The sequence below is a fragment of the Lethenteron reissneri genome, chromosome 56, assembly GCF_015708825.2.
Source record: "Lethenteron reissneri isolate LAM-NWPU_2019-01 chromosome 56, ASM1570882v1, whole genome shotgun sequence".
Lineage (NCBI taxonomy): Eukaryota > Metazoa > Chordata > Hyperoartia > Petromyzontiformes > Petromyzontidae > Lethenteron > Lethenteron reissneri.
Genome location: NC_083834.1, coordinates 544,612 through 572,592, shown reverse-complemented (window position 1 = coordinate 572,592; position 27,981 = coordinate 544,612). Strand labels below are relative to the sequence as shown.

The 27,981-nt window shown below is 54.1% G+C and overlaps 1 protein-coding gene across 2 annotated transcripts; it reads left to right on the top strand.

Moving 5' to 3' along the window:
- Window positions 1-87: 87 nt before the first annotated feature.
- Window positions 88-27,981, top strand: LOC133356926 (alpha-taxilin-like). 2 transcript variants are annotated; one of them, XM_061574626.1, is made up of 10 exons: window positions 88-240; window positions 2,135-2,538; window positions 5,456-5,547; window positions 5,716-5,865; window positions 6,204-6,398; window positions 6,486-6,605; window positions 7,308-7,382; window positions 8,180-8,272; window positions 12,616-12,711; window positions 25,329-27,981. In XM_061574626.1, the coding sequence occupies exons 2-10, from the start codon at window positions 2,154-2,156 to the stop codon at window positions 26,490-26,492; spliced, it is 2,370 nt and encodes a 789-aa protein (XP_061430610.1). In that variant the 5' UTR covers window positions 88-240; window positions 2,135-2,153; the 3' UTR covers window positions 26,493-27,981. The 2 variants fall into 2 exon arrangements, with proteins under 2 accessions (XP_061430610.1, XP_061430611.1); XM_061574627.1 differs by lacking the exon at window positions 88-240 and having other exon boundaries at window positions 1,651-2,538.

The following is a 27,981-nucleotide window of genomic DNA, read 5'->3' as shown; positions in this document are numbered from 1 at the left end:
GAACCCAAGGAGTGCAAGGCTGCAGTAAAGGTTAAGAACCACCGCATGAGTGAGACGTGATGATGATGAAGAAGTCGCGGGGGTTCCGTGCCCTGCACCCACAGCCCTCCAGCTCCTCCCCGCCGTCTCCGCAGTGACTCTCCCCGACTCCCCGCCCCCTCGACTCGAAGCGACCTTGGCAGTCTCCGCACCTTCTGCTGCTCTGCGCGATATCACCGAGGGCGCGTAGCGGGCTCCAAGGTGAGATGCGTGTCGCTGCCCGTCTCCACGCGTGTCAGAGTGACTAAGTGACTGCGTCTACACACGCGTCTGTGAGTGACTACACGTGTCTGAGTGACTGTACTCGTGTCAGTGACTAAGTGACTGTCTCTACACGCGTGTCTGAGTGCGAGTGACAGTCTTTACACGCGTGACTGCGAGTGACCGTATCTACACGCGTGTCAGAGTGACTACACGTGTCTGGGTGACTACTCGTGTCAGAGTGACTAAGTAACTGTCTACACGCGTGTCTGTGAGTGACCTATCTACGCACGTGTCAGAGTGACTAAGTGACTGTCTACACGCGTGTCAGAGTGACTACACGTGTTTGGGTGACTACTCGTGTCAGTTACTAAGTGACTGTCTCTACACGCGTGTCTTAGTGACTGTGAGTGACCGTCTCTACGCACGTGTCTGAGTGACACGGTCACTTAGTCACTCTGACACGCATTGTGTACTTTGATGTAAACACGCGTGTCAGAGTGACTGTAAGTGACCGTGTCTACACACGTGTCTACACGCCTGTGTCTGTGAGTGACTGCGAGCGAGCAGTTGCAGGACTGCGCCTTCGCCTCTCAACGTGCGTGTGTGCGCGTGCGTGTGTGTGTGCGTGTTTGTGTGCGTGTGTGCGTGTGTGTGTGCGCGTGTGTGTGTGCGTGTGTGCGCGTGTGTGTGTGTGCGTGTGTGTGTGCGTGTTTGTGTGCGTGTGTGTGTGTGCGGTACGTCTCATGTATGTCCAAGCGAGCCACGCCGAGTCATATCACTCGTTTTCAAAAGGGCCTCCTGCCGCTGCAATTGGGTTGTTTTTAATTTGTCATACTGTTATACGTTTACATCAAAGTACACAATGTTGAATGGGATGAGAAGCCTTGCGCGAGGGGGCAACACTCTATTCCCACCGTAGAAATGGAATCAACGGATGTGCTATGAGTCCACACACTTTTACCGCCGTCTGCTGGCGAGCCAGGGCTACGGCTCCTCCTCCATAGTCCACCCACGGATTAAGAAGGAGCGTCTCACAGCAGCGTCTGTGTGTGATCCACCAACACTCGCCGCCTCGACAGTGCTCGATCACCAGGCAGTCGCAGCCGCGGTGTGGTGGCGTGGCCACCAACAACCACCAACAACAACCACCACCACGAACCGCCCCGCTCTCACGATTGGCTATGGGGCAGCTGGGATAACGTCACTGCGGTTGAAGTGGAATCGGTTCGTCATTGCCCTGGCACTGGTGGCCCGGTATAAATATCGCGGGCTGGGTGGTGGCGGGAATGGGGGTGGGGGTCGGGTTACGTCGCAGCTGTCGTCCTGCCCATCCATATTTAGCCGGGGGGGCTCCGTGTGCCCCGGCCCGGAATAGCCGCGGCGGCGGCAGTGGCGGCGGCTTCGCGGGCCCGCCAAGAATATAGCCGCGTGGTGGGGTGACCCGGCTGACTTGGTGGTGTGGTGGAGGGTTAGGGGGAGATTGCGTGCGGTGTTAATGCTCGTCGTCTCTCTGGTTCTTTCCGTGCGGTGTCAAAACCCGCGGATTGTAAGAAAGGGTCACCGTTTCTGAGTCGGGTGTTCTCGTGTGTGTTGGGAGTACAACGGGTAGCGTGCCGCACTGCGCTACAAACCCGGCGACCCGAGTAAAATTCCAGCTCACTACCAAATAACAGTGGCGAATATTTGAACCAGTCCTCCCCGAGGTCGACTCAACCTCAAATGAGTGTGTAAACATCCTCACTCGGAAGACAAAGGTGGCTGGGCGTGGTGTTCTGGCCACACACCACCTCCGTGCTGATCTTTCATCGGTGTCCGCGAACAGCACTTGCACCCAACAGCCCGTGTAAGCTACACGGGGCAAACTCGTCTTCATCGTGCGTGCCGCTCACAGGGCCAACGACAGCTCCCAGATGGAGGCAGAGCAGCTCACGTGCCCACCTTGCCAAGAGGCCCCCCAGGACCCCACAAATCCCGAGACCCCCTCCCCCCCCATGACACCGGAGGCCACGGCGACCCTCGAGATCGCCCCGGCTCCCGAGGGCCCTGGGAACCCAGAGACAGCTCCTGAGGGCAGTGCGTCGCTGGAGGCCGAAGTGGCGTCGCAGTCCGTGAAGGTCGGCCCAGCATCGCCGCCGCAGGAGGCCCCCTGCAAGGCCGAGGGGCCGCCCGCAGTGACAGCGGAGGCTGTGCTGGAGGAGACAGGCGCGCAGTTGATAGAGCCTGGCAAAGTGGAGGAAGCCGAGTTGTCTGCAGTCCAGGAGCTGCTGACACATCCGGTGAACAAGAAGAAGTTTGGTGAGTGGTGGCGTGGCTGTGGACCATGTTACTCTATGGGCAAATGCTCGTCTATGGGCAATGTTCGTCTATGGGCAATGTTCGTCTATGGGCAATGTTAGTCTATGGGCAATGCTAGTCTATGGGCAATGCTCGTCTATGGTCAATGTTAGTCTATGGGCAATCAAACTTAATTTGGAGCTTTCGTGACTGCAGGAATTATTCTTTGGTTCTTTCGGTAAAGTCACGTATAAAGATAAAATAATAAATTAAATTAAATACTAGCATACGACGTTTCGATTGCAACACAAGCAATCATCATCAGGTATAAATTAAATAGAAACACAAATCTAATATACTTAGAAATGTAATGTAATACAACAGAGAGTCGGATAACATAACAGTCAACACCCTATCTGGTTGATTACGTTCTTCCTGAGAATGCTACATTTGAGAGAGAGATTAAACACAGAACCAGCAACATAGACAGACATATAAGCAGACAGATACATAGAGAGAGAGCAAACATAGGCACAAAGAGAAACTATGCCTCTGTGTCGAGGCCTTAAATAGAGAAAGGGGGGGCGGCGGGGAGAGAGGGAGGGGTTAGAGAAATTAGCATGTCCATGAGTGGAAACGGTGAGTGGCAAGGTGTAAAAAGCTTGAGAGAGGGGGGCAGGGGCGGAGAGAGAGGGGTTGGAGAAATTAGCATGTCAATGAGTAGCACGATGAGGGGTACGGTACGAAAGCTTGAAAAAATTAGGAGGTAGGGAGAGAGACACACTAAATTAACTAAACTAGCAAAACTTTGGAAATGTAAGGCAATGAAACACAGAGGGTCGGTCAACACACAATTAACGCATAGCCTGGCTGATTACGTTCTTCCAAAGATTGCTAAATTAGAAGTTAAGTGTGAAATTTGAAAAAACACAGGCACGAAGACCGATACACAAGCAGAGTCTATGGGCAGTGTTCGTCTATGGGCAGTGTTCGTCTATAGGCAATGCTAGTCTATGGTCAATGTTAGTCTATGGGCAATGTTAGTCTATGGCCAATGCTAGTCTATGGGCAATGTTCGTCTATGGGCAATGCTAGTATATGGGCAATGTTCGTTTATGGGGCCGTCCATGAATGACGTCACGCACCTGGGGGGGGGGGGGGTCAGATATTTGTGACGATGTGTGACGAGGGGGGGGGGGGGTTGAGAAATGTGACTTCACATCAAAATGCACAACTTTAAATAAATAGACAATACGTTCTACTTTATTAAATCGACTTTTTAATAAATGTTTTCTCCTACAACATCAGAGTGCAGCCGCACATTAAATACGCACTACAATGACAATAGTTTAAAGCGATTTGATGCATGTTTTATATTTTTTGGGGGGGGGGAGGGGGGGGCAGAGCTTTGTGACGTCACATTTGAGGGGGGATCTGACTTTTTGTGACACCGTGTGACGAGGGGGGGGGTTAAAAATCGTCCAAAATCGCGTGACGTCATTTATGGACGGCCCCAATGGGCAATGCTCGTCTGTGTAATGTTCGTCTATGGGCAATGCTAGTCTATGGATAATGTTAGTCTATGGCCAATGTTCGTCTATGGGCAATGCTAGTCTATGTGTCGTGGGTTCAACTGAGTCGCACTCTTAAACTTGGAGGCAGCGCATTTATTTAGTTCCAACACAACGGAGTGACTTCCTCTTTAACAAGACAACAACCTAGGGTGGTGACCACCCAGCTAATTACCCCTGGCTACTGAGTAACTGTTAACTCCGGACCCTGGTCTACGTGCTGGAAGACTCGTAGAACGGAGATCGTAGACGAAGGGTTTCTTCACCGGGACAGACAACCACGATCCCTCTCGGGAAACTGCTTATATTCTCTGCGGCTTGGCCGGCTCTGTCCTTGGCCACGCCCCCTTCCAGAGCCATCGGGAAGAACCTGGGTTCCAATCACGTGGCCCTCCTAGCCCCCTCTTGGGGCCCCCCTGTCAGTTAAACTGGTCACATGTCCTCCCGGGTCAACCAAAGTTCTATGGCCTTACCCGACCTTTCTCTTAGGTCGGCACACACACGCCGTGCCCTCTCGGGCCGGCACTGCACTTATAAAATGGTGCCATCCAGCGATGTCACTCCACGCACACCGTGCTCCTCTAGGGCCCGTACTGCACCCACAACATGGTGAAATCCAGCGATGTCACTGCATCTTTACAATGCGAGCCTATGGGCAATATTAGTCTACGGACAACGCTAGTCTATGGTTAGTCGCGTGGTGTTCTTTCTCAAAGACGTCGGTGAGCATGTCCGTGATATTTTACTCTAGAACTTTGCATCAGTCACTCCTTCCAGTTGCATCAAATTTCTTCTGTAAATACATTCGCCATCTTCCCCAGCTTCGGTGCGGATCAATTCTGTAAATAAAAGTCCAACACGACATCGTTACTAGATCTCGGCACAAAAGCAATTCGTGCCGCCCGAACCCAGACGCCGATTCCCGGAGTGTGGGGGCTAAACCCAGAGGGGGAGTCCAACCCAGTCGTGTCTCACGGTGGCACCCACTTACGTGAGCATGCGTGTGTGCGTTTGTCTTTGTGTGTGCGTGTGTGCATGCATGTGAGGAGCGGTAGTTTAGCGGTTAGTACGTTGCACTCTGAACCTGACGACCCGAGTTAAATTCCCACTCACGGCCAACACCAGTGACAATTATCTGAACGGGTCATGGGCCCTCCCCTAGGTTGACTCAGCATCAAATGAGTACCTGGTGCGATGTGTACACAATGCCACTGGGGAGACAAAAGCGGCCGGCCGTGGTACTGGCCACCCACCCCCTCGTGTGCCGGGCCGGCTTTCATAGGTGCTCGCTAACAGTACTTGCCCCAACAGTCTGTTAAGGTTATACTAGGGATTTTTGTCTTTGTTTTGTGCGCGTGCGTGTGCAGCCAAGCTGCTAGTGCAGCTCATGGAGTCGCTAAGCGACTTCGCCAGCCCCGAGGAGAAACTGGCGGCGCTCTGCAGCAGATACACAGAGATGGTAGTGATGGGCACACACGCAAGCCACGCACACACGCACACCACGCACGCACGCCACGCACGCACGCCACGCACGCACGCCACGCACGCACACCACGCACGCACACCACACATGCCCATGCTGAGTCACCCATGCAGTCTTTGCCGCGTCACCGCGCGTGTCTCTCAGTCTCTGCAGGCCCGGTCATCGCGCCAGCTCGCCGCCGCCGCGTCCCATGAACGTGACCTCCTGCGCACTGACAACCACCGCCTGCTGCTCATGAAGGGGAAACTCGAGACTCTGTGCAGGGAGCTGCAGCGCAACAACAAGCAACTGCTGGTGAGGACCTCCACCGTCCATCCATCGGACTCTTTAAACGAAAACCTTGGTGCAGCCGACGTTTCGCTTGCGTGGGTCACGGATGGAGAACGGGGCGGGCGACAAATAACCGTTGGGGCTGCCGGTGGCATTTTGCAGCCAGCGTCTTCAATCGGCCTCGTCACGGTCGTGTTTGTCGGGCGGCGGTCGCGGCCATCATCGCGCCAACCATTTTCATTGTCGTCGCCGCCGATGATCGCCGTGACTAGCCGGCGGTTGTGCATTCAGACAATGGGCCGGGAGCAAAGCAATTAACGGACGGCGGTTGTCCCCCACCCCCCTCCTGTGGCCACATGCAGGACGAGAGCCTGGAGCGCGTGCACACGGAGGAGAAGAAGCGGCGCGAGATGACGGAACACTTCCAGGCGACGCTCGACAACATCCGCAAGCAGATGGAGCTGAACGAGGGCCGCAGTGACCGGCTCCGTGGCGAAAACCAGGAGCTGGCGGAGCGGCTGAGCACGCTGCTGCGAGACTATGCGCAGCGGGAGGAGGTGAGCCTGCCGCCACCGAGTCGCCAGCGCGAAGCCCGCGGCCGTTTTTCTCACGTTGATGCCTCATTGTGTTTCCCTCTCGCTCAGCAAGTGGCGAAGATCCTCAAGTACCGGGAGCTGCAGCAGCAGCTGTCGGCCGTGAAGCTGCAGGAGGAGTCGGAGCTGCGGCGCGACGGCGAGCAGCGGCACGAACGTGACAAGGAGTTTGTGCGTCGCGCACTGTGGCCACCACAAGCACACACACACATATGAACGCACGCACGCATGTGAGGTTCGCGCATTGTGCAAGAACACGTGTGTAAAGTTAATGCGTTATGCGGGACACACGCACGTGAAGTTCATGTGTCACGTGAGACACACGCATGCATGATGTTTACGCGTCATGTGGGACACACACACAAATGAAGTTCACGTGTCGTGCAGAACATGCACGCATGATGTTCACGTGTTATGCGGGACACACACACCTGATGTGTGATGCACCTGACACACCCACCTTGCAGAGGCCATATGTGATGTTCACATGCGTCAAACGTGTCCCGCGTGGCATTCATACGCCTTGCGTAACACACGTGCGACGTTCACATGTGCTCCAAACCTGGTGACCCGAGTTCGATTCCTGCTCATGGCCAGCATCAGTGGCGAATATCTGAACAGATCCTAGGCCTCTTCCTTGGGCGATTCAGCCATAAACAAGTATTTGGTATGATGTGTAAACATCACCACTGGAGGGACAAAAAGGCCGGGGCATGGTGCTGGCCAAACCACCCTCATAGATACTCCGTGTAGGCTGTACAGGGGGATGTTTGTCTTTGTATGTGCGTGCCATCGTAAGCTGCTCATTAACAGCACTTGCCCCAACAGACTGTGAAGGCTATTTTAGGGATCTTCGTCTTTTGCCGTCCTTAGCTGCTGCACCAGGCGGCTGAGAGCAAGCTGGTGCTGAAGGTGATGGAGGAGAAGGAGGAGGCTCTGAAGAGACAGGTGAGGGGCAGCCACTGCGCCCCACTGCTCACCACCACCACCGCCCACACAGTACCTGGCCGTGCCCACAGAAACCACGATTATTGAAGCTCTCCAACTCAGGCTGAGAGCATTCGTGCATCAGTTCTGTCCATGTGTTCGTCTGTCTGTCACAGGGTGGTGGTGGGTGGGATGATAAGTCTCCTACAGATGATCAAATTATAACTGGAAAACAAATGCAGAATTTCATCATCATTGCTTCAACACAAGCAAACTCGACCGATTTTGTCTTTTGTCAGTGGCCAGGCTTAAGCTTATCAGTAATCAGGCTTAAACCAAAGGGAGCCCTTGCCCTATGAACATCTATGAACATTCACCAGCATCTGTTCAAGCAAGCTTGCCTCTGCTGATGAAACACTGAATATTAAAAGCAGTCCTTGCCCATAACCTTTTCACAGTTCACCGCAGCACTGGTTCAAGCGAGCCCGACTGCTAATGAGACACTGACCGTCGAGAACGATCCAGAATTTTGCTCGCACCGAACCAATGCTGTTGACATTACATGCTCCGAGGGGAAAGGCTGTGAGGCTGATCGGATGTGGGAAGGAATCGTCGTGTTGTCTGCTTCCTTACTTTGTTCCCTACGTGTGGCTCATGCACCCTGAGTTAAAGCGGGGTTGAGGGGGATTGGGGGGGAGGTAGCGTGAGCCGTGGACCTGCCCCTTGGGCGGAAAGCTCTATCGGAGGACTCATAGTTGGTTGAGCGGCTCTGCAGTGCCTGTGCAACCGTATGTGCGTCTGCGTGTGTTTGCCGACAGCTGCTGCTTTACACGCAGAGGATTTCCGAGTTCCAGGAAATGCTGACCAAGAGCAGCAAGAGCTTCTCCACCTTTCGCGGCGAAATGGACCAGGTTCGTCATCGCATGATAATGCCGCACGCACGCATTCACGTCAACATGTGGCCACTCGTATTGGGGTTGATGGCCACTGGGGAGACAAAGGCGGCCCGGCGTGGTGCTGGCCACTCACCCCTTCTGGTGCCATGCTGGCCTTCATAGGTGCTACTCGCTATGAGCACTTGCCCCGAAAAGTTTGTTTAAGGCTATACGGAGTAATCTTTTCTTTAGACACCATGTGTGTGCGACACTGTGTATGTGTGTATGTGCGGCCAAGGGGGGTCTGGATGGGTGCGAGGGCCTGTTAACCTCTCCACATTCAACTGAACTACCACTAAAACACGTGTTAAAAATCGAATTAACCTTGTGCTGGACGCCCTGGGGGGACAGGCGTCTATAACATCTCCTGGCCAGGAGACTGAATCCTTACCTTCGGCATTCCTCCAGAAACAGCAAAAGGCCATTTTGGGTGGCCATGTGGAATGTTCCAATGCTCACTGCAGAGGAAAGGCTGCCACTCCTCAGGAGCTGGACTGGTACCACCTCGATCTCTGCGGTATTCAGGAGGTCCAGTGGACTGGCTCTGGCTCCTTCCACCTTAAGGGGTGGACAGTCCTAAACTCGGGACATGAGACTGCCAAACAACAGGGAGTGGCTCTTCTTCTGAACAAAATAATGAAGGGGGCATTGGAGCATGGTGATGAGGTGTGGGAAGCTATAAGCCCCAAGCTAATGTGGACTCACCTTCCCATCAACCAGAGGTGAGGAGTGGTGGTCATGGTTACTTATGCTCCCACCGAAGATGAACATCAGTGGAAGGATGCAGGCAAGGCTGTTGAGTCAGATGACTTCTATGACATCCTGTCACAGGTGCTAGCTAAAGTGACCCCTCTGGATAGTCATCCTGTTTGGTGACTTTAACACCCAAGTGAGTCATGATGCCGGAACCTCGTCTGGAGTGATTGGAAAGCATGGACAAGATCAGCTCAATAACAACGATAGGAGGGTGCTAGACGTTTGTGCAGCCCATGGGCTTGTAATTATCAACACACTGTTCCGGTGTTGGCGCATCCACACAACATCATGGATGCATGCCGGGTCCAAGAAAGAACATCTGCTGGACTATATTGTGACGGAACAGCGGTTGCAGGCCCATGTGCTTGACACCAGGACCAACCAGGGAGATAATCTGCCCACTGACCATCGGCTTGTCATCTGTAAGATGCGCCTGCCATGTTTCCACTCTGGTGGCAGGTGTGCATCCAGGACCCCATTCAACCCCACAGTGTCCTGGTCTCAGCTAGCTGATAAAGTTGCAAGTAAGAATTTAATCATCGCTTGCAACTGGGGTTGGCATCGTCCTCCACTCCTCCTGATACCAAGGGGAAATGGCCGAGGTTTAGGACTGTGGCCCATGCAGCTGCAATGGCTGCTTTGGATGCACAGTCCAAACCTCCCCAGAGACCTTGGCTGTCAAAAGAGGTGTTCCGGCTGGCTATGAAAAAGCGACAGGCCCACTCTCACCAGCTACAGCATCCCACGTCAAACAATGAGGAGGCTAACTGCAGCCTTCGCTCAGAGGTTCGTAGAGCCATGCGGCACTGCAAGGATGGGTGGTGGTCGCAGATTTCTGGGGAGATGGAGTCTGCCTCCATAGCCTGCAAACACAAATCACTTTTTAACTCCATCAAAGAAATAACTTGCAGCACCACACCCATTACCATCATTAGGGGAAAGAAAGGTGATCTGATCTCTGACCCCCAAGAACAGGTTTGCAGATGTGTGGAGCGTTTCTGAGGGGAAATCCTTCAGCCTGGAAAACATCAAGGGGCAAAGTGGGGATGACCCTGCTGAGGCTACGTGCCTCAAATATTGGAAAAAGTAGTCACCCCTGTGAGTGGCTGGCTGAAGTGCCATCTTTTGGAAGTACAGACGGTGATCCAGAGTCTGAGACCAGAAAAAGCATCGGGCAGAGTTGATCTCCCAAGCGAAATGTTGAGGGAGGATGACGTTTGTGCGCAGACTGCCCTAGATGACATCAATAACAGGCTGGACCACTGGATGGGTTCCGCAGGATTAGAAGGATGCCCTGGTGGTCCCACTCTTTTAGAAGGGGGACCACACAGACTATAACAACTACAGGGGCATCTCCTTCCTCAGTGTGCTAGTGTAGTGACATGAAATGTTGTCACTCTATGGTTAGCGCCAGCCACTATTACACATGTGCTGCTGAGCATCGGGTAATGGAGGGACACGTGACTGGGAGCCGGGGGCTTCTTACTTGATAGAGTAGGCGGCGTGGCCGAGGGCGCGGCGAGCCCGCGCCCAGGGAAATAAAGGAGGAGCCCCGACAGGGATCGGGGTTCATTGTGGGGATCAGCCTGGGATCCCGCGTCTCTTCGTCCTCACTCTCCTCGTTCATTGGCAGTTGTAGCTTCAGGTCGTGGGTCAAACAGCATGAGTGCTGGCTGGCCCGTTCACTACAGTAATCTGCACGCACATAGTGAACAGATAGCCACACCTAGCTATAGAACCTGAAGTGGTTAGAGCGGTGTAAATAAACGTGTTGCCTCCAACTATAGTGTGTGTGACTCAGTGCTATATACACTACACTAGGAAAGGTCCTGGCAAGGATTATTCAACATCACTACAGTAATTTTACTGGAGCAGTTACACCTGATGACGGAGGCTTGTGTTGCTTCAGAAACGTCGTGATTTTATTATTATTTTATTTTATTATTATTATTTTTACCTACGTGACTTTGCCGAAAGAACCTAAGAGTATCGCCTTGCCAGGCACTCTGAGGAGAGGCTTGTGGAGCCCCAATGTTGTTTCAGGAAATGTCGGTCCTGCACAGATGCCATATTTTCTGTACGTCTGCTACAGCAGAGGTGGAGGGAATTCGAAAGGGACCTAGATCTCTGCTTTATTGACCTGGTCAAGCCCTATGATAACATCAGTAGGCCTGTGCTCTGGGTTGTTCTTCGTGCTTTCGGAGTCCCTGACTCTCTGCTCACAATCATTAAGGACCTTCAAGATGGTGCGCAGGCCCGGGTAAAACTACGTGGCCGGGAGTCAGAGCCAATCCTTGTTCGCCCTGGTGTGATAGGGTTGTCCTCTGGCTCCATTATTTAACATCAATTTTGACCACATCGTTTGTGAAACCTTTGAGAGCTGTACCGGAGGAATTTTCATCTGGTACAGATACAATGGGAGACTGATCGATGCCTGGGTGCGGTCAAGGGTTGCCTCCCTATTGGTCAACCATGTTATATATGCTGATGATCTGGTGAATGCTGCTCACTCAGACGAGGAGTTGGAGGTGTTTCTGCTGAACCTGGAGCATGTGGGTTCTTACCATCAGCCCGACCGAAACTAAGCACCTGCCTGGGTATTTTGTGCCATCAGACACTCCACGCCCACAACTCCCAATTGCTAATGGGGCAGTTGTGGAGAGAATGGAGAGTTTTCCATAATTGGGCGGTGTGCTCATGACCAGCTCCGGTTTAACAGCAGAGGTCTCACTCCGAATCAGTCGAGTGGCAATATCTTTTCATCGGTTGCGTAACGCCGTGTGGAAGCTACCTGGTCTGTCGCTCCACACAAAGCTTCAGGTCTTCTCGGCCACGGTCATTCCCTCCCTTCTCTATGCTTGCGAAACGTGGACCCCCCTAATGGAGCATCTTCGCCAGTTAGAAACATTTAGGCTGGCGTGCCTACAATCCATCCTGGGTTTAACCAGGCTGGATGTGAGGAGCTCACAAATCCTTGAAAGATCTGGACAAAGTCCCATTGGTGAGCTCCTCCGGCAGGCAAGGCTGCGTTGGCTGGGTCATGTAGTCCGCATGCCCAGCCACCGCATGCCTAAACAGATTTTGTTCGGCCGGATTGAGGGGGCTAAACGGGCGCGGCACGGGCTAGAGAAGAGATGGAGTGATGTGGTACAGGAGGACGTGGAGCTGAGTGGACTTGCCGATGACTGGTACCAGCGGTGTCAAGGTCGGCCTCTGTGGAGGAGGCTCGTGAAGGACGCTACTGGGCAGTTGGAGGCAATCGCCCTCCAACAACAACGGAGGGCGGAGGAGCAACGCTCACAACAATGAGCAGAGCGCCAGGTGGCTAAAGCACAGCAAGTTGGCACAGTAGGGTGCACAGGTGGTGCATCAGCCAGTCATCTCAGTCATCTCAGTCAGTCGACCAGTGGCACCTGGGTCTGCCCCGTGACCTCCTGCCAGCGGGCGTTCGACACTTCACGTGGCCTCAATGTGCACATCGCCTGGCACAAGCGTCGTGGTGACGTCATCGCCACTTAGTGTCAAATGGCGGTTGTTGTGTTGTATTTGCACGTGATGCGCAGATGACAAAGAAGATCATGAAGCTGGAGAAGGAGGCACTGGTGTGGAAGGAGCGCTGGCAGCAGAGCAGCCGGGCCCTACTGGACATGACTGAAGAGGTGACGACACGACACACAATGCTATCACAACAGATGTCATGGTTCATAATTAGTGTATTTTGGGTTTGATAATCGTTTAGGTGTAATGTCACATATTTATTTTTACTATAACCCTCCACTACCACTCAGCGACTGGCCAATCAAATCAAGTGTTCACGGCTATGGGAAAATATGCCAATTTATTTGGTTTTTCAGCAAACAGGAGGAGGAAAGATGAAAAGTCCACACACTGGAGATTACAAGCAGCATCGGCAAGGAGGTGTTAACAAACGCTCAGCTGTCCTCCGCTAACCATGCTAAATGTAAAGAGCTGAGCATTATCACCTAATCTCTCTCTAGCTTAGAGCAAGTACAGTGGTACCTCGGTATAAGACCGCTTTGGAATATATCGAATTTGGTATACGTCGTGTTTTTACGAGAGGAAAAATGTCTTGGGATACGACGTCTTGCTTGGGATACGATGCGCTTGCTAGAACTTGTATGGGTCGGGATGAGTCACCGCGTACAGTACGCGCGTATGCCCTGTTCACGACTGAAATAAAGCGAGAGGGGCGGGGTGGCATGGGGGAGAGGGAGAGAGGCGGGGGGCGTGGGGGAGAGGGGCGGGGGGGCGTGGGGGAGAGGGGCGGGGGGGCGTGGGGGAGAGGGGCGGGGGGGCGTGGGGGAGAGGAGCGGGGGGGCGTGGGGGAGAGGAGCGGGGGGGCGTGGGGGAGAGGGGCGGGGGGCGTTGGGGAGAGGGGCGGGAGGGCGTTGGGGAGAGGGGCGGGGGGGGGGCGTGGGGGGCGTGGGGGGCTGCCCCCATGGATGGTGGAGCCCCGGGTCGAGGTGCGCGCGACGTGCGGGGTTGAGGCACGTCACGTGGCCAGCGCAGCTAACAGCAGCGCGGTCACGTGGCTTCTGTATGCATTTTAGTAATTGGTGTTTAAATTATTTTATACAACCCCATTAATGTATAATATGCCATATAAAATATGATTTCTTATACTCTGGAATGGATTATTTCCTTTCCCCTTATTTATATTGGGAAAAATTGGTTTGGTATACGTCATTTTCGGTATAAGTCCTACCTTCTGGAACGAATTAACGATATATACCGAGGTACCACTGTATGTGCAAATCACACGTCCCAGTTTAAGTATGTAAGCCATGTGATAGCTTCAGGAGTATTGCGACTAATTCTGCTCAGTCCGTCGGAGAGCGGGCGTAGGATGCAGTTGTTCACAATATGGTCCATTGTCTGGTTCAGGTGGCCGCAATCACACTGTGGGTTGTCTTTAATTTTCTTCTTGTGGAGGAGGTGTGCGCAGTGACCTGTTGCTGTTATGAAATGGTTGATAGTTTTCTTGGCAGATCAACACCGTGCATAGCAATCATGGGATCCTCGATGAGGCTTTTATTTGGAATGTCCACAGAACTCCACAGTGTTGGCCAGCGGTCTTCAATAGACCCCGCTTCATCCAATTGTCTTGCACAATCACAGATTGGTTTCCAGGATTTCAAACGAGTTCGTGGAGGGTTAAGCAGGTCTTGTTGTAATGGTAAATGTACACTGCCTCGGATTTTTTTCCAATAGGTTTGCTGTCGCTGCATCCCGGCGGAGGTTTGCTGGTGTAATGTTGGCCAGAACCGGTAGCCACTCAATGGGAGTGCATTTCAGTGTGCCCGTTATTGTTCGAAGGACGCTGTTGTTTTGGACGTCCAATTTCTTTGTGTGGACGCTTGATGCCCAGAATGACACGCAGTACTCGGCGCTGGAGTGCACGAGCGCGAGGGCGGTCATGCGAAAAGTATTGGTGGTGGCCATCCAACTTTGTCCCGGGCCAGTTTGCATAACAGAGCTCCTCTGCTTTTTGTTTTTTCACACCTTTTCAATGTGCTTTTTGAATGTGAGGCTTCTGTCTAGTGGTATGTCCAAGTACTTGGTATATTGGTCATTTTTGACAGATTTACCACAGAATGTCATTTCCAACTGGGCGTTTATGTCATGATCTTTCACCTGGCAGCCGTTTGATCGGTGGAAAACCAACCACCATCGGGTTGGCTGCCCACCACTTGCATTAATATTGGCTGCTGACATTTGCGCTACGCCTATTTCAAACCCTTATAATAAGTTTGCCTTTGGAAGCTAACCCTCCTTTTCCTGAAGACGATCGCTTGTGTTGCGTCGTAGTAGTTTTTGTTGAAACGTCGTAGTTTTTGTTATTTACTTTGAACCTTACTCTTTGGTTTTTTCGGTAAAGTCACGTAGGTAGAAATAAAATAAAACAAATCACGACGTTTCGATCGCAACACAAGCAATCTTCATCAGGTGGAACAACCACAGTAAGAAAATGCTGAAGTAGGTGAGAGAGCTGCCGTGGCAAGAGGTTATATAGGTGTAGAGGAGTAGAGGAGAGTGGTGGCATCGTGTGCGCTGTCCGGTGCAGTGACCTCACGAGACGTGGGGTCGCACGCGCTGGGCAGTGCACGTGACGTCACCCCTCCTAGGGTATTTAAGGGAGACCCCGTAACGTAAGCGGGGTCACTGGAGGAACGGGGATAGTGGAAGGGGTAAAGAGGGAACCAGGGATAGTGATAAGTGTTAATAAACCCTGGCGGAAGCCCCTAACTCAACCTCCGTCTCCGAGTACCTCCGTCTACTACTCAACAACTGGTGTCAGAAGTTTACACTGTCGCCAACATGTATAAAGCGGGCGCACGGCGTAAGAACCCACCGGCACATGACTTGGAGGGTGCCGAAGGCGGAGAGGAGGCTCCAGCAGTGACCCCAGAGCCCGGGACCTCGGTGACGGTCCCCATGGAGACGAGCGGGCCGGAGCGGGAGGAGTCGGCTGCGGGGAGTGCCAGCTCACCGCCACCGCCAGAGACGGAGAGCGTCCCCGCAGCTCTGCTGCAGCAGCTCCTGCAGGCGGTGGGGCAGCTGACCGTCAGGTTGGCCGAGGTGGAGGCGCGGACGCGGCCAACCGCCCCGCACTCGGGACGGGAGCAACCGTCAACTGCCAACGTTGAAACCGCCGCCGTTTTCCCAGCGACCGCTCCACCGGAAATGGCCGCCATGTTGGCTGCGACGCAATCCGCGGCGGCCATGTTGGCTCGGGAGCCGTATGCGGCCGCTGTTATGGCTGCGACGCGGCGGCCGGCGGACATTGTTGCTGCGACGCCGCAAGTCGGCGCCATGGCTGCCATGGTGACCGTGACGCCGCGTCTCTCCACCGACGCGGCCGGGGTTTCTCGGCACGCCGCTCCTGCGGGACCAGCCGCCGGCGACGACGCGGCTCTTCATCAAGCTGCGCCCGCCGGGGGGGCCCCGGGTAAGTACGCGCGTGCCGTCCTCGCCGGGTCGCCGGGGTGGGCAGCGGCAGCTGCCGCTGCCCCGTACATCGCCGTGCCATCGGAATGGGCCGCGGGTGCTGCCGCGGCTCAACCTGTCGCCGCGCTCACGGGGCCGGCCACCGGCGATGCCGCGGCTCTGCACCTCGCCGTGCCTGCGTCCCTTGTCATGGATGACGCCGCGGCTCCGTGTTATACCGCCGCGTCTTCGGCGTGGCCCATGGAGGCTGCAACGCCGTGGTCCCTTGCCGCGTCGCGAGAGGTTGCCGCGGCTGCGGCCGCTGACAGGTGGGTCGCGAAAGCGCAGGCGCCTTCACACCTCGCTGCATCTACGGCGTGGCCCATGGGGGCCGCAACTCAGCCGCACTTTGCTGCGTCTACGGCGTGGCCCATGGGGGCCGCAACTCAGCCACACTTCGCTGCGCCTACGGCGTGGCCCATGGGGGCCGCAACTCAGCCACACTTCGCTGCGCCTACGGCGTGGCCCATGGGGGCCGCAACTCAGCCACACTTCGCTGCGCCTACGGTGTGGCCCATGGGGGCCGCAGCACCACCGCACCTTTCCGCGTCTTCGGCGTGGCCCGCGGGAGCCACAATGCTGTCACCGCCACACCACGTCGCGTCCGCCGGGTGGCCCGCAGGTGCCGCTTGGCTTCCACACCTCGCGGCGCCGCGCGGCCAATGGCAGCACCGGTTACCCAACGTTGCGCCGTTTGTCGCGCAAGGGGGCGTCTGGTCGGCCTTCCAGGACCGGTTCGACGCGGCATACATGTCGGTCGGCTGGTCCATGGAGGAGGCCTTGCCGGCGCTTCCGACCTGCTTGGACGAAAGGGCTCTGCAGGCCTTCAAGTCCATCCATCCGGCCAATCGGGCTACACTCCCGGCGGCCTATATCCAAATGGCCAACGTTTTTGAGCCGCCGTCCACCACGCAGCTAGAGTTTTCATTGCGGCGGCGGGAGGAGGGGGAACTGCCGCTGGCCTTCCGCTGCTCGCTCCTGGCCCTGGCGCAGGCTGCATACCCTGACCTGTACGGCAGGGCACTTGATTCTATGGCCTTGGGGAAGCTGCTTGACCTGGCAAGGGAGCTAGGAATTGCTCTGTCGATCAACAATGATCGGCAGATCACATCCTTGGCGGTCGCCGAAAACATTCAGGCGCACCTCTCCCTCCGCCAACGGCCTCAGATGGCGGCGTGTGCGGGGGTCCCGACGCCGGACGGGGGGGCCACCTCTCAGGGGGTGGACACCCTCGCGGCCCTGGCGATGCCCGATCGTCAAGGAAGGGGGGCGGGTGGTCGCCGTCCGGAGCAGCGGGGGCGGCCGGGACCTTCCCGTCCACAGGAGGCGGACACGGTGGCCTGCTTCCGCTATGGTCAGCGGGGCCACATTGAGCGGGGCTGCCGGAATGCCCCGGGGGCCTTTGGAAAAGGGACTTCCACCTTCTTCCAGACCCTCCTTGGCATCGGGTCCGGGGCCCCAGGCGAGTCGCGACGTATCATCTGCGCGGCCGCTCCCTTCACCTCATGCATCTAGCGGGGCTAGGGCCCATCGTCATGGGGTTGTCCTCGAAGGGTCGGGTGCACCATCGTCATCACCCCCTCAATGGCCCAGACAGACCCGCCACTGGGATGCGCTTGCGCATAGGATGGTGGCGGCAGCTGCCGGCTCCTCAGCGGTGGCAGGATATGTGCAAGGGGTGCACGTTCGCCTCCTGGTGGATACGGGGGTGTCGGCCACCATTATTTCTGAGGCCATTTTTGGGCTGCTACCCCGCAGCGTGGGTCCATTAAGGCCGGTTCGCGGGGCTTGTGTCGCCGCGAACGGCGGCAGTTTGGGCATCTTGGGCCACGTTGTAGCGTCGGTTCGGGTTGACGAGATTGAGTTGGCCGGGCCGATTTTGGTCTCCAGGACCTTGGCAGTTCCATGCCTCTTGGGGACCGACTTTTTGTCTAGGATGCCCATCCGAATTCTCGTTGACCAGGGCTGTGTGGAAATGCCGTCAGGGAGGCGGCTGCAATTCCTACAATCGCCTACCGTCCTGTCTCCCTTGGTCGCCGGTGTACGGGCCTTGAATAAAGTGCCGGTGACCGTACCACCGGCGTCACAAATCCTGATACCCCTTAGGTTGCGCAAACCGCTCGAAATGGGCTCCACGGAGACGGGTATCCTCCTGTCCCCGTTAAGCTACTTTTCAAGGACGAAGGGGTTGGTGGGCGCCTTGACAGCCGTGTCGGGGGGCCAGGACCTTTTTTTGCAGGTCCTCAATTCGGGACCCTTGCCGGTCGTAGTCCCGGCCGGCGCCGTCCTGGCACACGCGACCCCGGCTCCTCCACCCGAGAGCGCTGCCCGGATGGAGGGGTCGTGGCGGGCGTGATGCGCACGGGGGACCCCCACGTATCATGGATCGCCACGTTGTGCGACGAGAATGCCTCGTTGTCCTCCGGGGAATGTCGGCAACTCCGCGACCTCATCGAGCGGTTCACCGATGTGTTCAGCCAAAGTAAGTTTGATCTGGGTCGCACTACTCTTTTGGACCACCACATAGACACGGGCGACGCGGCCCCTATTCGACTTAATTCCCACCGCTTTAGCCCAGCGGAAAAAGATCATGTCCGCTCGGCTGTCGAGGAAATGTTGGCTGCGGACATCATCTCCCCATCTACTAGCCCTTGGAGTGCCCCCATTGTGCTAGTCAAGAAACGGGACGGGAGTCTCCGGTTCTGTGTCGATTTTCGTAGATTGAACAAGATCTCGGTGGCTGATGCATATCCATTGCCTCGCATGGACGATTCCCTGGACGCCCTTTCGGGCACGCGGTTCTTTTCGACTTTAGATTTGCTTTCCGGCTTCTGGCAATTGCCACTGGATGAGGCCTCTAGACCCAAAACAGCGTTCCGCATGCCCCAGGGGTTGTTCGAGTTCAATCGGCTTCCTATGGGTCTCCATTCGGCCCTGGCCACCTTCCAGCGTCTCATGGAGATGGTCTTGGCGGGGCTGCAGTGGGAGTCTTGTCTAATCTACTTGGATGACGTTATTGTTTTTGGCCGTACGTTTGGCGAGCACTTGCAACGCCTTGAGGCGGTGTTCGTCAAAGTGCGTGCTGCTGGTTTGAAATTCAAACCCCAGAAATGCCACTTGCTACAACCATCGGTGAGGTATTTGGGACACATTGTTAGCACGTCAGGTGTCGCCACGGACCCGGATAAAACGGCTTGTGTCCGGACGTGGCCGACTCCCACATCTGTCGCGGAGGTGCGTAGCTTCGTTGGCTTCGCATTGTACTATCGCCGGTTTGTCCGCGATTTTGCGACAATTGCGAAGCCACTGCATGCCCTTTCCGCCAAAGGCCAAAGGTTTCACTGGGGCGCGAAGGAGGAGGCGGCTTTTGCAGCGCTTCGCACGGCCTTGGCGGATGCGCCGCCCTTGGGGTACCCAGATTTTACGAAACCCTTCCTGCTCGATACCAATGCCAGCGACACGGGAATTGGGGCTGTCCTGGCCCAGGTGGTCGACGGGGTTGAGAGGGTGGTAGCCTATGGCAGTCGCGTTCTGTCCTCGACGGAACAGCGATATTGTGTGACCCGGAGGGAGCTTTTGGCCATAGTTTATTTTGTTCAGTTGTATAGACCATATTTGTACGGTAGGCTGTTTACGGTCCGAACCGACCACGCGGCCCTGCAATATTCGCTGAAGATTAGTCAGCCCTCGGGTCAGCTGTCTCGCTGGCTCGAAGTGCTCCAGGATTACCCCTTTGATGTAATCCACAGGAAGGGGACACAGCATGGAAATGCGGACGGTTTATCCCGATTGCCGGCAGACGGCGGGTGTGCTTGCGCCCTGGGCTCTAGCCGTTGCAAGGCCCCAGGGGACGCCGCGGCCCAGTTGGTTGCGTCGGCCGAGGCGGACACCCCTCCAGGTGCGGCGGCGCCCGCGGATTTCAGCCTTGGACTTCCCCGGGAGGTATGATCCGGGTTGCAGATGGAGGATTCCTCTCTGCTGAAGCTACGGCGCCGTGTCGGACATAAGGCCCGGAGCTCAGCTTCGTCGGCTGCCCCGGCGATCGCCGTGCATGACGGACTACTCATGCGTTGGGATGCCCAATTGGAACGCTATTGTGTGGTTGTGCCCACTAGCCTGCGTGGTAAATTAACCCGAGCCATTCACGAGAAGCTTATGCACCTTGGCTACCACAAGACCTTATCGACCCTTAAGCGGGACTATTACTGGCCGGGTGTTGAGGGTGACGTGGCACTGATTTTGAAGGGTTGCCACGACTGCGCGCAGAGGAAGGCCCCAGTTGTCCGGGACCGGGCCCCGCTGCAGTCCATCCAGGTTTCTCGCGTTAATGAGCTCGTGGCGCTCGACATTTTGGGGCCATTCCCTGCATCCCAACGGGGCCACAAATACCTCTTGGTGGGCGTTGAGTACCTCACACGTTGGCCCATGGCATGGCCTTTGGTCGATCAGTCAGCCTCTTCTATCACCGAGGCCTTCGTCCAGGGGTACGTGTTTGACAAGGGCGCGCCGGAACAATTGTTGACTGACCAGGGGCGGAATTTCTCGTCTAGGTTGCTCAAGGAGGTGTGTGACCTCCTTGGCACCAAGAAAATCCGCACCTCGCCCTACCACCCCCAGTCAGACGGGATGGTAGAGCGCTTGAACCGCACCCTTACGTCCATGCTGTGCCACCAGGTGAACACGTCCCAGTCAGACTGGGACCTGTTCGTCCCGGGGGTCTTGGCGGCGTATCGGTTGGCCCCTCATGCCTCCACGGGATTTTCGCCTTTTTATTTGATGTACGGTAGGGAACCGGAGCCCCCGGTGCACGTCCAGATGGACGTTGGCTCCTCCAAGAAGGGGTCGGCGGTGCCGACCCCTTTGAAGGTCGCGCTTGACCGGCTGCGCGAGGCGCGACAGGCCGCTGCCGAGAATTCCGCAAGCCGGCAGGCGGCTAATGAGCGGCTGCCCAAACACCAGGCAGCTGGCCTCCCGTGGGTAGCGGGTCAAAAAGCGTGGCTGCATTGTCCCCAGGTCCCCGTTGGCACATCGGCCAAATTGCATCGCCCTTGGCAGGGACCCGTGGAGGTTGTGGAGGTCCGCCGGCCGCAATGCGTCCGGATTCGATTCGGTCGCAGGCAGTGGATAGTGCACCCGTCCCGGCTCAAACGTTATGTTCCATCTACCCTGGGGGATCCACCCCCAATTCCGGAGCGGCCGGCTGATGATGTATCCGGCGTGCCTGACCGGCCGGGTCTCGTTGACGGAGGTGACGTCCGACCTGTGTGTGTGCCCCCAGGCCCCTCCCGAGTGAGGCCGACAGAGACCCCCCGGTCACCGGAGGCCACTGCGGTGGGCCTGTTGCCCGCTGACGGGCCACCTGCACGGGTGGCGGACACCGCACGGGGGAGCGGGCCAGCAGCGCATACCCGCTCGAGGGGGATGCGGCTCCGGTGACGGCCCTGATGGCCGTTCAGCGGGCCCAGCCCCTGGCGCCCGTTCGGCGCTATCCGGCGGATGAGGCCTTCGGGCTCTATTTGTTTTTTTTTTGTGGTTGTTGTTACTGTTCTGCTTGAAGGGCCGTGCTGCCCTAAGGTTGAGTTTTCTAGCAGCCGGGTTTACCTTCAGGCACACGAACTCGTGATTATTCGGTCTTCGGTCCGGTGTGGGGCCCCGCTTGCGGGTTGATTGCAGCCGGGTCGGCTGTTTTTTTTCACGGGGGGTGGTGATGTAGAGGAGTAGAGGAGAGTGGTGGCGTCGTGTGCGCTGTCCGGTGCAGTGACCTCACGAGACGTGGGGTCGCACGCGCTGGGCAGTGCACGTGACGTCACCCCTCCTAGGGTATTTAAGGGAGACCCCGTAACGTAAGTGGGGTCACTGGAGGAACGGGGATAGTGGAAGGGGTAAAGAGGGAACCAGGGATAGTGATAAGTGTTAATAAACCCTGGCGGAAGCCCCTAACTCAACCTCCGTCTCCGAGTACCTCTGTCTACTACTCAACATAGGTAAGAAAGGGGGGAGGCAAGGGAGGAGAGAGAGAGGGGGGTGTGGGGTAGGGGGGTCTGCTTGAACATTAGGGGAAGAGGACGTGAGGCTGGGGGGGAAGTGGGCGGGGCTAGAAGTGGGAAGCTGAGTGTGGGACACGGGGACAAAAAAATCTATTAGTAAACGGCAGGTAGGATGGAAACAACCACAACCAGTTAAGGCATTACCTGGTTAATAACATCCTTCCAATGATTGTCCAATTTGTATCCATCTTCTCGGTTGAAGTTATGTCTGTTTATATATCTGGATGGCTTCATGAACGGACCTTTGATAGTTGCTCGAAGATTTGCAGAGTACCTTGGTCTCGGAAAAAAACTATATTATGCAAGCCCACGCCGTTATAACAATGGTCAGCTACGGCAGAGGTATTGGTTCTGCTGTGTTTCAGATCTGCCTTGTGTTCGCGAACACGGTCCGAGACATGTCGTTTCGTTTCTCCAATGTAACTGCTACCGCAGGTACAACTCAGTTTGTTGACTCCAGGGTATTGCATGTCAGGAATTACCTCCTTCACAGATGGGATTAGATCACGTATTTTGTGTATTATATTGAATAGGACCTGGATCTTGTGTTTGTTTAATATTTTGGAAATATTTTTTGGTAACACCTGTTATGTATGGTAAAGTGATGGTTTTGATTGGCTTCTCAGGAGATTGTTTCTCCATGGTTGTAGAATCAGCTTTGCGAATAATGCGGTCCGAGTACCCATTCATCTTGAGGGCTTGGTGTACGTGTTCCAGTTCACTGGCTAGGTGGTGTTAGTCGGAGATGCAGTAGGCCCTATGGTGTAGTGTTTTGATGAGGGAATTCTTCTGGGCTGGATGGTGGTGGGAATCAGATTTCAGATAGGAATCTGTGTGGGTGGCTTTCTTATGGACAGTGTCCCAACGAACCGTCAGGCCTCTTCTCAAGCAAAACATCCAGGAATGGTAGCTTACCATCCTTCTCCACTTCCATGGTGAGTTTGATGGATAGAATTGATGTGATTGAGAAATTGGTTCTTACCTATATGATCTCTTGCCACAGCAGCTCTCTCGCCTACTTCAGCATTTTCTTGCTGTGGTTGTTCCACCTGATGAAGATTGCTTGTGTTGCGATAAAAACGTCGTGATTTGTTTTACTTGATTTTTACCTACATTACTTTACCGAAGGAACCAAAGAGTATGGATTCCTGCAGTTACGAAAGATTCAAATCGAGATTACTTTGAGCCTATCTACGTGACTTTACCGAAAGACCCAAAGAATGTCTTATCCATTGATTTTATAGTTCACGAGTAGGTTATCTTCGGCGTGGGTTTCCTGGAGTGCTACAACATCAATGTGTTCTTGATGTAAACACTTGGCGAGCACCTCACTCTTTGCTCATGAGAGGCCTTCCACGTTTAGTTGGTACACTTGAAATGCAGGTCCCACTCTTCTTTGGCTGATCATTTGGCCTTTAAAAGGACCGCTTTTTGCATGCGATTTGCACATATTTCAAATCGAAAATACACGATTTCCAAAAAGGCCGATTTATGGTATTTGTCGTGAGATGAGGCACTTAACAGGTGGGTCGTAAGAAGGCTACCATCTTCCACCCTGATGATGCTGGTTGTGAACAGCTGATGATGCTGGGTGGTAACCCCTGATGATGCTGGTTGTAATTTCCAGTTAAACGTCGTGCAAAATTGTCACTTTTTTTGCTTGCTTTTCAACGTTCTTCCTCTGGTTTCCATTTGGATATCTCATGGGGCAGCGCGACCCTCGTGTGTTAGAGAATGGCCCACAGAAGCTGATATATCTCAGAGGGTGCCGCGGTGGCAAGATGTTAATGACCTCGCCTGGTTTTCAGAATTCGTGGGTTTGATTTCGCCCTCGACGGCTGTATATTTGGAGTGTGCATGTCTCCCTCTCCTCGTGGTTGCCTGGATTTTTTTCTAGATCCCTCTGGTTTTTCCCTCCACATTTAGAAACATGCGTTGAGAGTATTTGGCTGCTATGATAAAGAGCTATATTGCTCAGTGAGCCTTACCTGGTACAATTTAAAATAATAGAGCTATTTCAGAGCTGTCTCCTAGATGATAATTGCTGGTGAACTCTGGTCCACGCACGGTAGGGGGCAGCACTTTCTGCACCCTCACTGCTACAGAGAAGGACGTTCAGTTTCTTAAATCCCCTCTCCCCGCTTCCGTCCACCCAACAGTAAGAAAGGGGTCAAGTCGAACAGCAGGTCACGTGCGGTGGGGTAAAGTGTGCGCGCTCCCACCTCTGTCCAGTGTGGAAGAGGAGGCCAAATACCGTCGAGAAGAAGGTGGGGGGAGGGGGGCGAACTCTCAATTGCTCTTCTCTCGTGTAGGCCCTTTCAATAGGAATGGCCTAAGCGAGGCATTGCAGAGCTGTACCTTGGCCTCGTTACATGACAAAAGAAGTATGAAGTACTGTCTTCCCCAATTACTTCACACTCCCCACTTCGATTTAAAGCTTTCGTGACTGCAGGGATTCACTTGTTGTTATTGTCAGGTCTGGGGTTCGTGGCAGCAACATCAGATTATAACCTCTCCCCATCTTTCGTCTGCTGAATTCAGTATTCAAATACTTGCCGAATTGCGTGGGCAACGTGCGCCGGAGACCCACCTCGCTGCAGGTTTCAAGCTGCAAACGGGCTTTGTGGCTACCCTGCGGACCACTTGACAATTTTATTTGTTTGGCTTTGGTCGGGTGGTGGAGGTGTTACATGACAACAAAAAATATGCCCAATCATTGTGGCGATTATCTGCCTTCTGGCGGTCCTGGGCCGATCCAGCAAAACTGGCAAAATCGCTGCAAAGACTGTATCCATTCCAGCTATTGGTACCACGTGTAGCGTGGCAAACCAAGTAGCTATGCTTTATTTAAGTGTTAAATATTAAATACAGTACATTATACACTTACATACGACAACTTAAACAATGAAAATACTGCACATGTACTGTATACAGTACATCACCCCATGCAGAGTCTTCCAATTATTTGCATCTATTTGTATGTTTATTTATGCCAATTTTATATAGTAAACACATTTAAAACACTCAAAACATAAAACAACACCGAAAAACATGCCATACAAGAATGTGCAAAAATAAGCTATTTCCAATAATAACGATTAGTGATAATTATCCGGCGTTTTGAAAATCTGGCGCCCCACCCCCGAAGCCACCGGATAATCTATTGTGTCTTTACAAACGCCCCCTTTTTGCTTCGTCTCTATCTTTTTCCTCTCCTCCAGAAAGTTGTGCGTGACAAGGAGATGGAATGCCTGCAGCTGAAGCTGCAGCGTTTGGAGCGACTGTGCCGGGCCCTGCAGAGTGAGCGCGGCGACCTGGCATCCTGCGTCAAACAACTAACGAGCCAGATCAATGGCAACGCTCCCAGCGGCGAAGCAGTCGCGAGCTGCGACCTCCCCGCAGACAATGCGCCGGCGTGCAGCTCGCCGAGTCAGCTTGGCAGCGAGGCGGACGAGCTCGCTGGTTTGGTATCGGGCGACCTCGTCGGTATGGCTATGGGGGTTTGTGTTCTCACGGACTCTGCATCCTGTGCGCTTGACCAGTTCTCCTGGGAGCTCACCGATTCAAAATTTTCGGTTCGTGATGCCACCAGCTCATCGGCTGGCGAGGCAATGCCGAGCCCCGTACACGGTGCCAGCAGTCCGTGCTCCCCCCCCGGCGAGATCGGCGAGAAGTGCCCAGACATGTCCGGTGACGGGAGTCAGCCGCTCGTGGGTTTAGCACAGCTACCGGCACTGTGTCCTGCTCCGGTATTGCGGAGAGGTGGCGATGGTTTAAGTGATATTGCTGCAGGGCAAATATTGACCTCTCTGCACGCCACTAATACTGACACCGTGGAGAAGTGCGTTGATCCGAAAGTTGGCAGGGTTGAGTCAGACACCACCAGCGCTAACCCAGACGAGGAAGCGGGTAAGGTGGAACGAGACGTCGGTGGTAACCCGAACACAGAATCCGGCGAAGACGATTCTCGTGCAGGTAACGTTGCACTTGGTGTCAGTGAAGCAGAAGGTAAGCTGTCAGAGAAGCAGCCAGAGCCCGAGGTGCATGCAGTAGTGCGCAACAGCGCTTTCGATAGCCTGCAGGCATCGTGCCAGAAGCTGGAAGAGTCTTTTTCCCTCATTAACGCCATGTGCCAGCAGTCGCAGGGCTTTCTGAATTCTCGCAAGCAGACGGCTGGTGCGGCACTGGAGGAGGTAGCGAACGGCTCTTTAACCGGGACGCCATTGCTACTTGGTGTCGAAAAGGAAAGGTTGGAGGCGTCTCCCAAAGAAGGCAACCTCATCCTTTTCTCCGACCAGCAGGGCACAGTCGAACTAAGCAGCAGCAGCAGCAGCACTGTGGAGTCACCATCAGACCAGGACGTGAGCTCATCAGCATCACGTTAGAGGATAATCTATCTCGGTCTTACAGACAACTTGCTCCATCGCTCACACAACAGAGTAGGTCACCAAATTTGTTACATGGTACACCAAGCTGGGACCGTTCATCGGTAAGCCTAGGTCTGTTATCAAAATAACACAGCGGACTGCACTATCGTTCCAACACGGCGACATCGGTACCAGATCTCGGTTACAAATCGATTTTTGACACCCGAACAAAGATGTCAATTCCCGGACTCTCTGGGTCAGACTCAAGTAAGCTGGTCCTGCCACCCAAGTAACTTCTCTGACGAGGCTCTGGTCGGGGTTACCACCAAGAACCAGCTTCTTGGGTCACCATGGCTACTAGGGTTGCATGGCGGCGATACTACGATGATACGAGGTGCACAGTGATTATATTGCTTTGCAAAAGATCGTCATATCACGCATTTCATTTTTCCAATTTTTTATCACGATAATAAAATATTTATCAAATAGCAAGAAACAAAGTTCACAACTATAATAATAAATTTAAAGAAGTTGTTCATCATTAATTCAGCACTTTGTAAAACGTTGTTCGGGTTGATGGGCACGGGGGGGGGGGTTATATGATGTCATCATGTTCCAACAGCGCGTGGTGTGACAAGTGCGACAGACTGTGAAGTCACAATGATTCTACGACTCATGGCAGCCTCAATATTGAGTGAACTGCAGTTAAAGAACTTGTGTGTGGTGATCTTTATTTCTTACGTGAAGAAAAGCAAAGTAACGACGTGATGTGAAAATGTATTACAAAGTTGAGGGAAAACCACGATAAATCGTCACAGCATGATATGAGAATCGTACATTTTTAAGGATATTTAAGGCCGTGTCGTATTGCATTGTGAGAGGTTATATAGTGACAACCCTAATGGATAAGCCAGGTGAGGGCTCAAGAGAGGAGGATAGGCGTCTAATTTGTAAGAGTGACCTGGATCACCAAATTAACAAAAAGCACAGCAGCGAACATCAATAAAGCAAAGAGAAATCACGATAAACAACCAAACAGAAATCAGAGCAGAGACAACCAGATAGAGATCAGAGCAGACAGCCAGATAGAGATCGGCTCAAATGCAACCGCACCACACAAGAAAAACAGTGCACAAACGTAGAGACGCTTAAAATGAAATATGTTCTCTTACAAAAGGACATTTACAATTACTGTTATGGTAAAAGTGAGTTACAAAAACATCACAATTGATTTTGCGTGATTATTGCACTACTGTCGTATGTAAACATACGAGGATTGTGCCTGGCTGCCTTTGTCTCTGCACTAAGCCAGCTTTAGAATAGTCCTTAGGTCTTTCGGCATCTCTGGAAATTACACGCCGAGTACAGACGTTGAAAGTACTAGCAGGGTGCACATTCAGCGATGGTTTTATTCACAAACCACTGGTTAACACTGCGACAATACGCAGGCGTGAAGACTTCTGTGCAGCCCCTGCTTTTCCAAGTTATAATAAACTCGAGAGAGAAC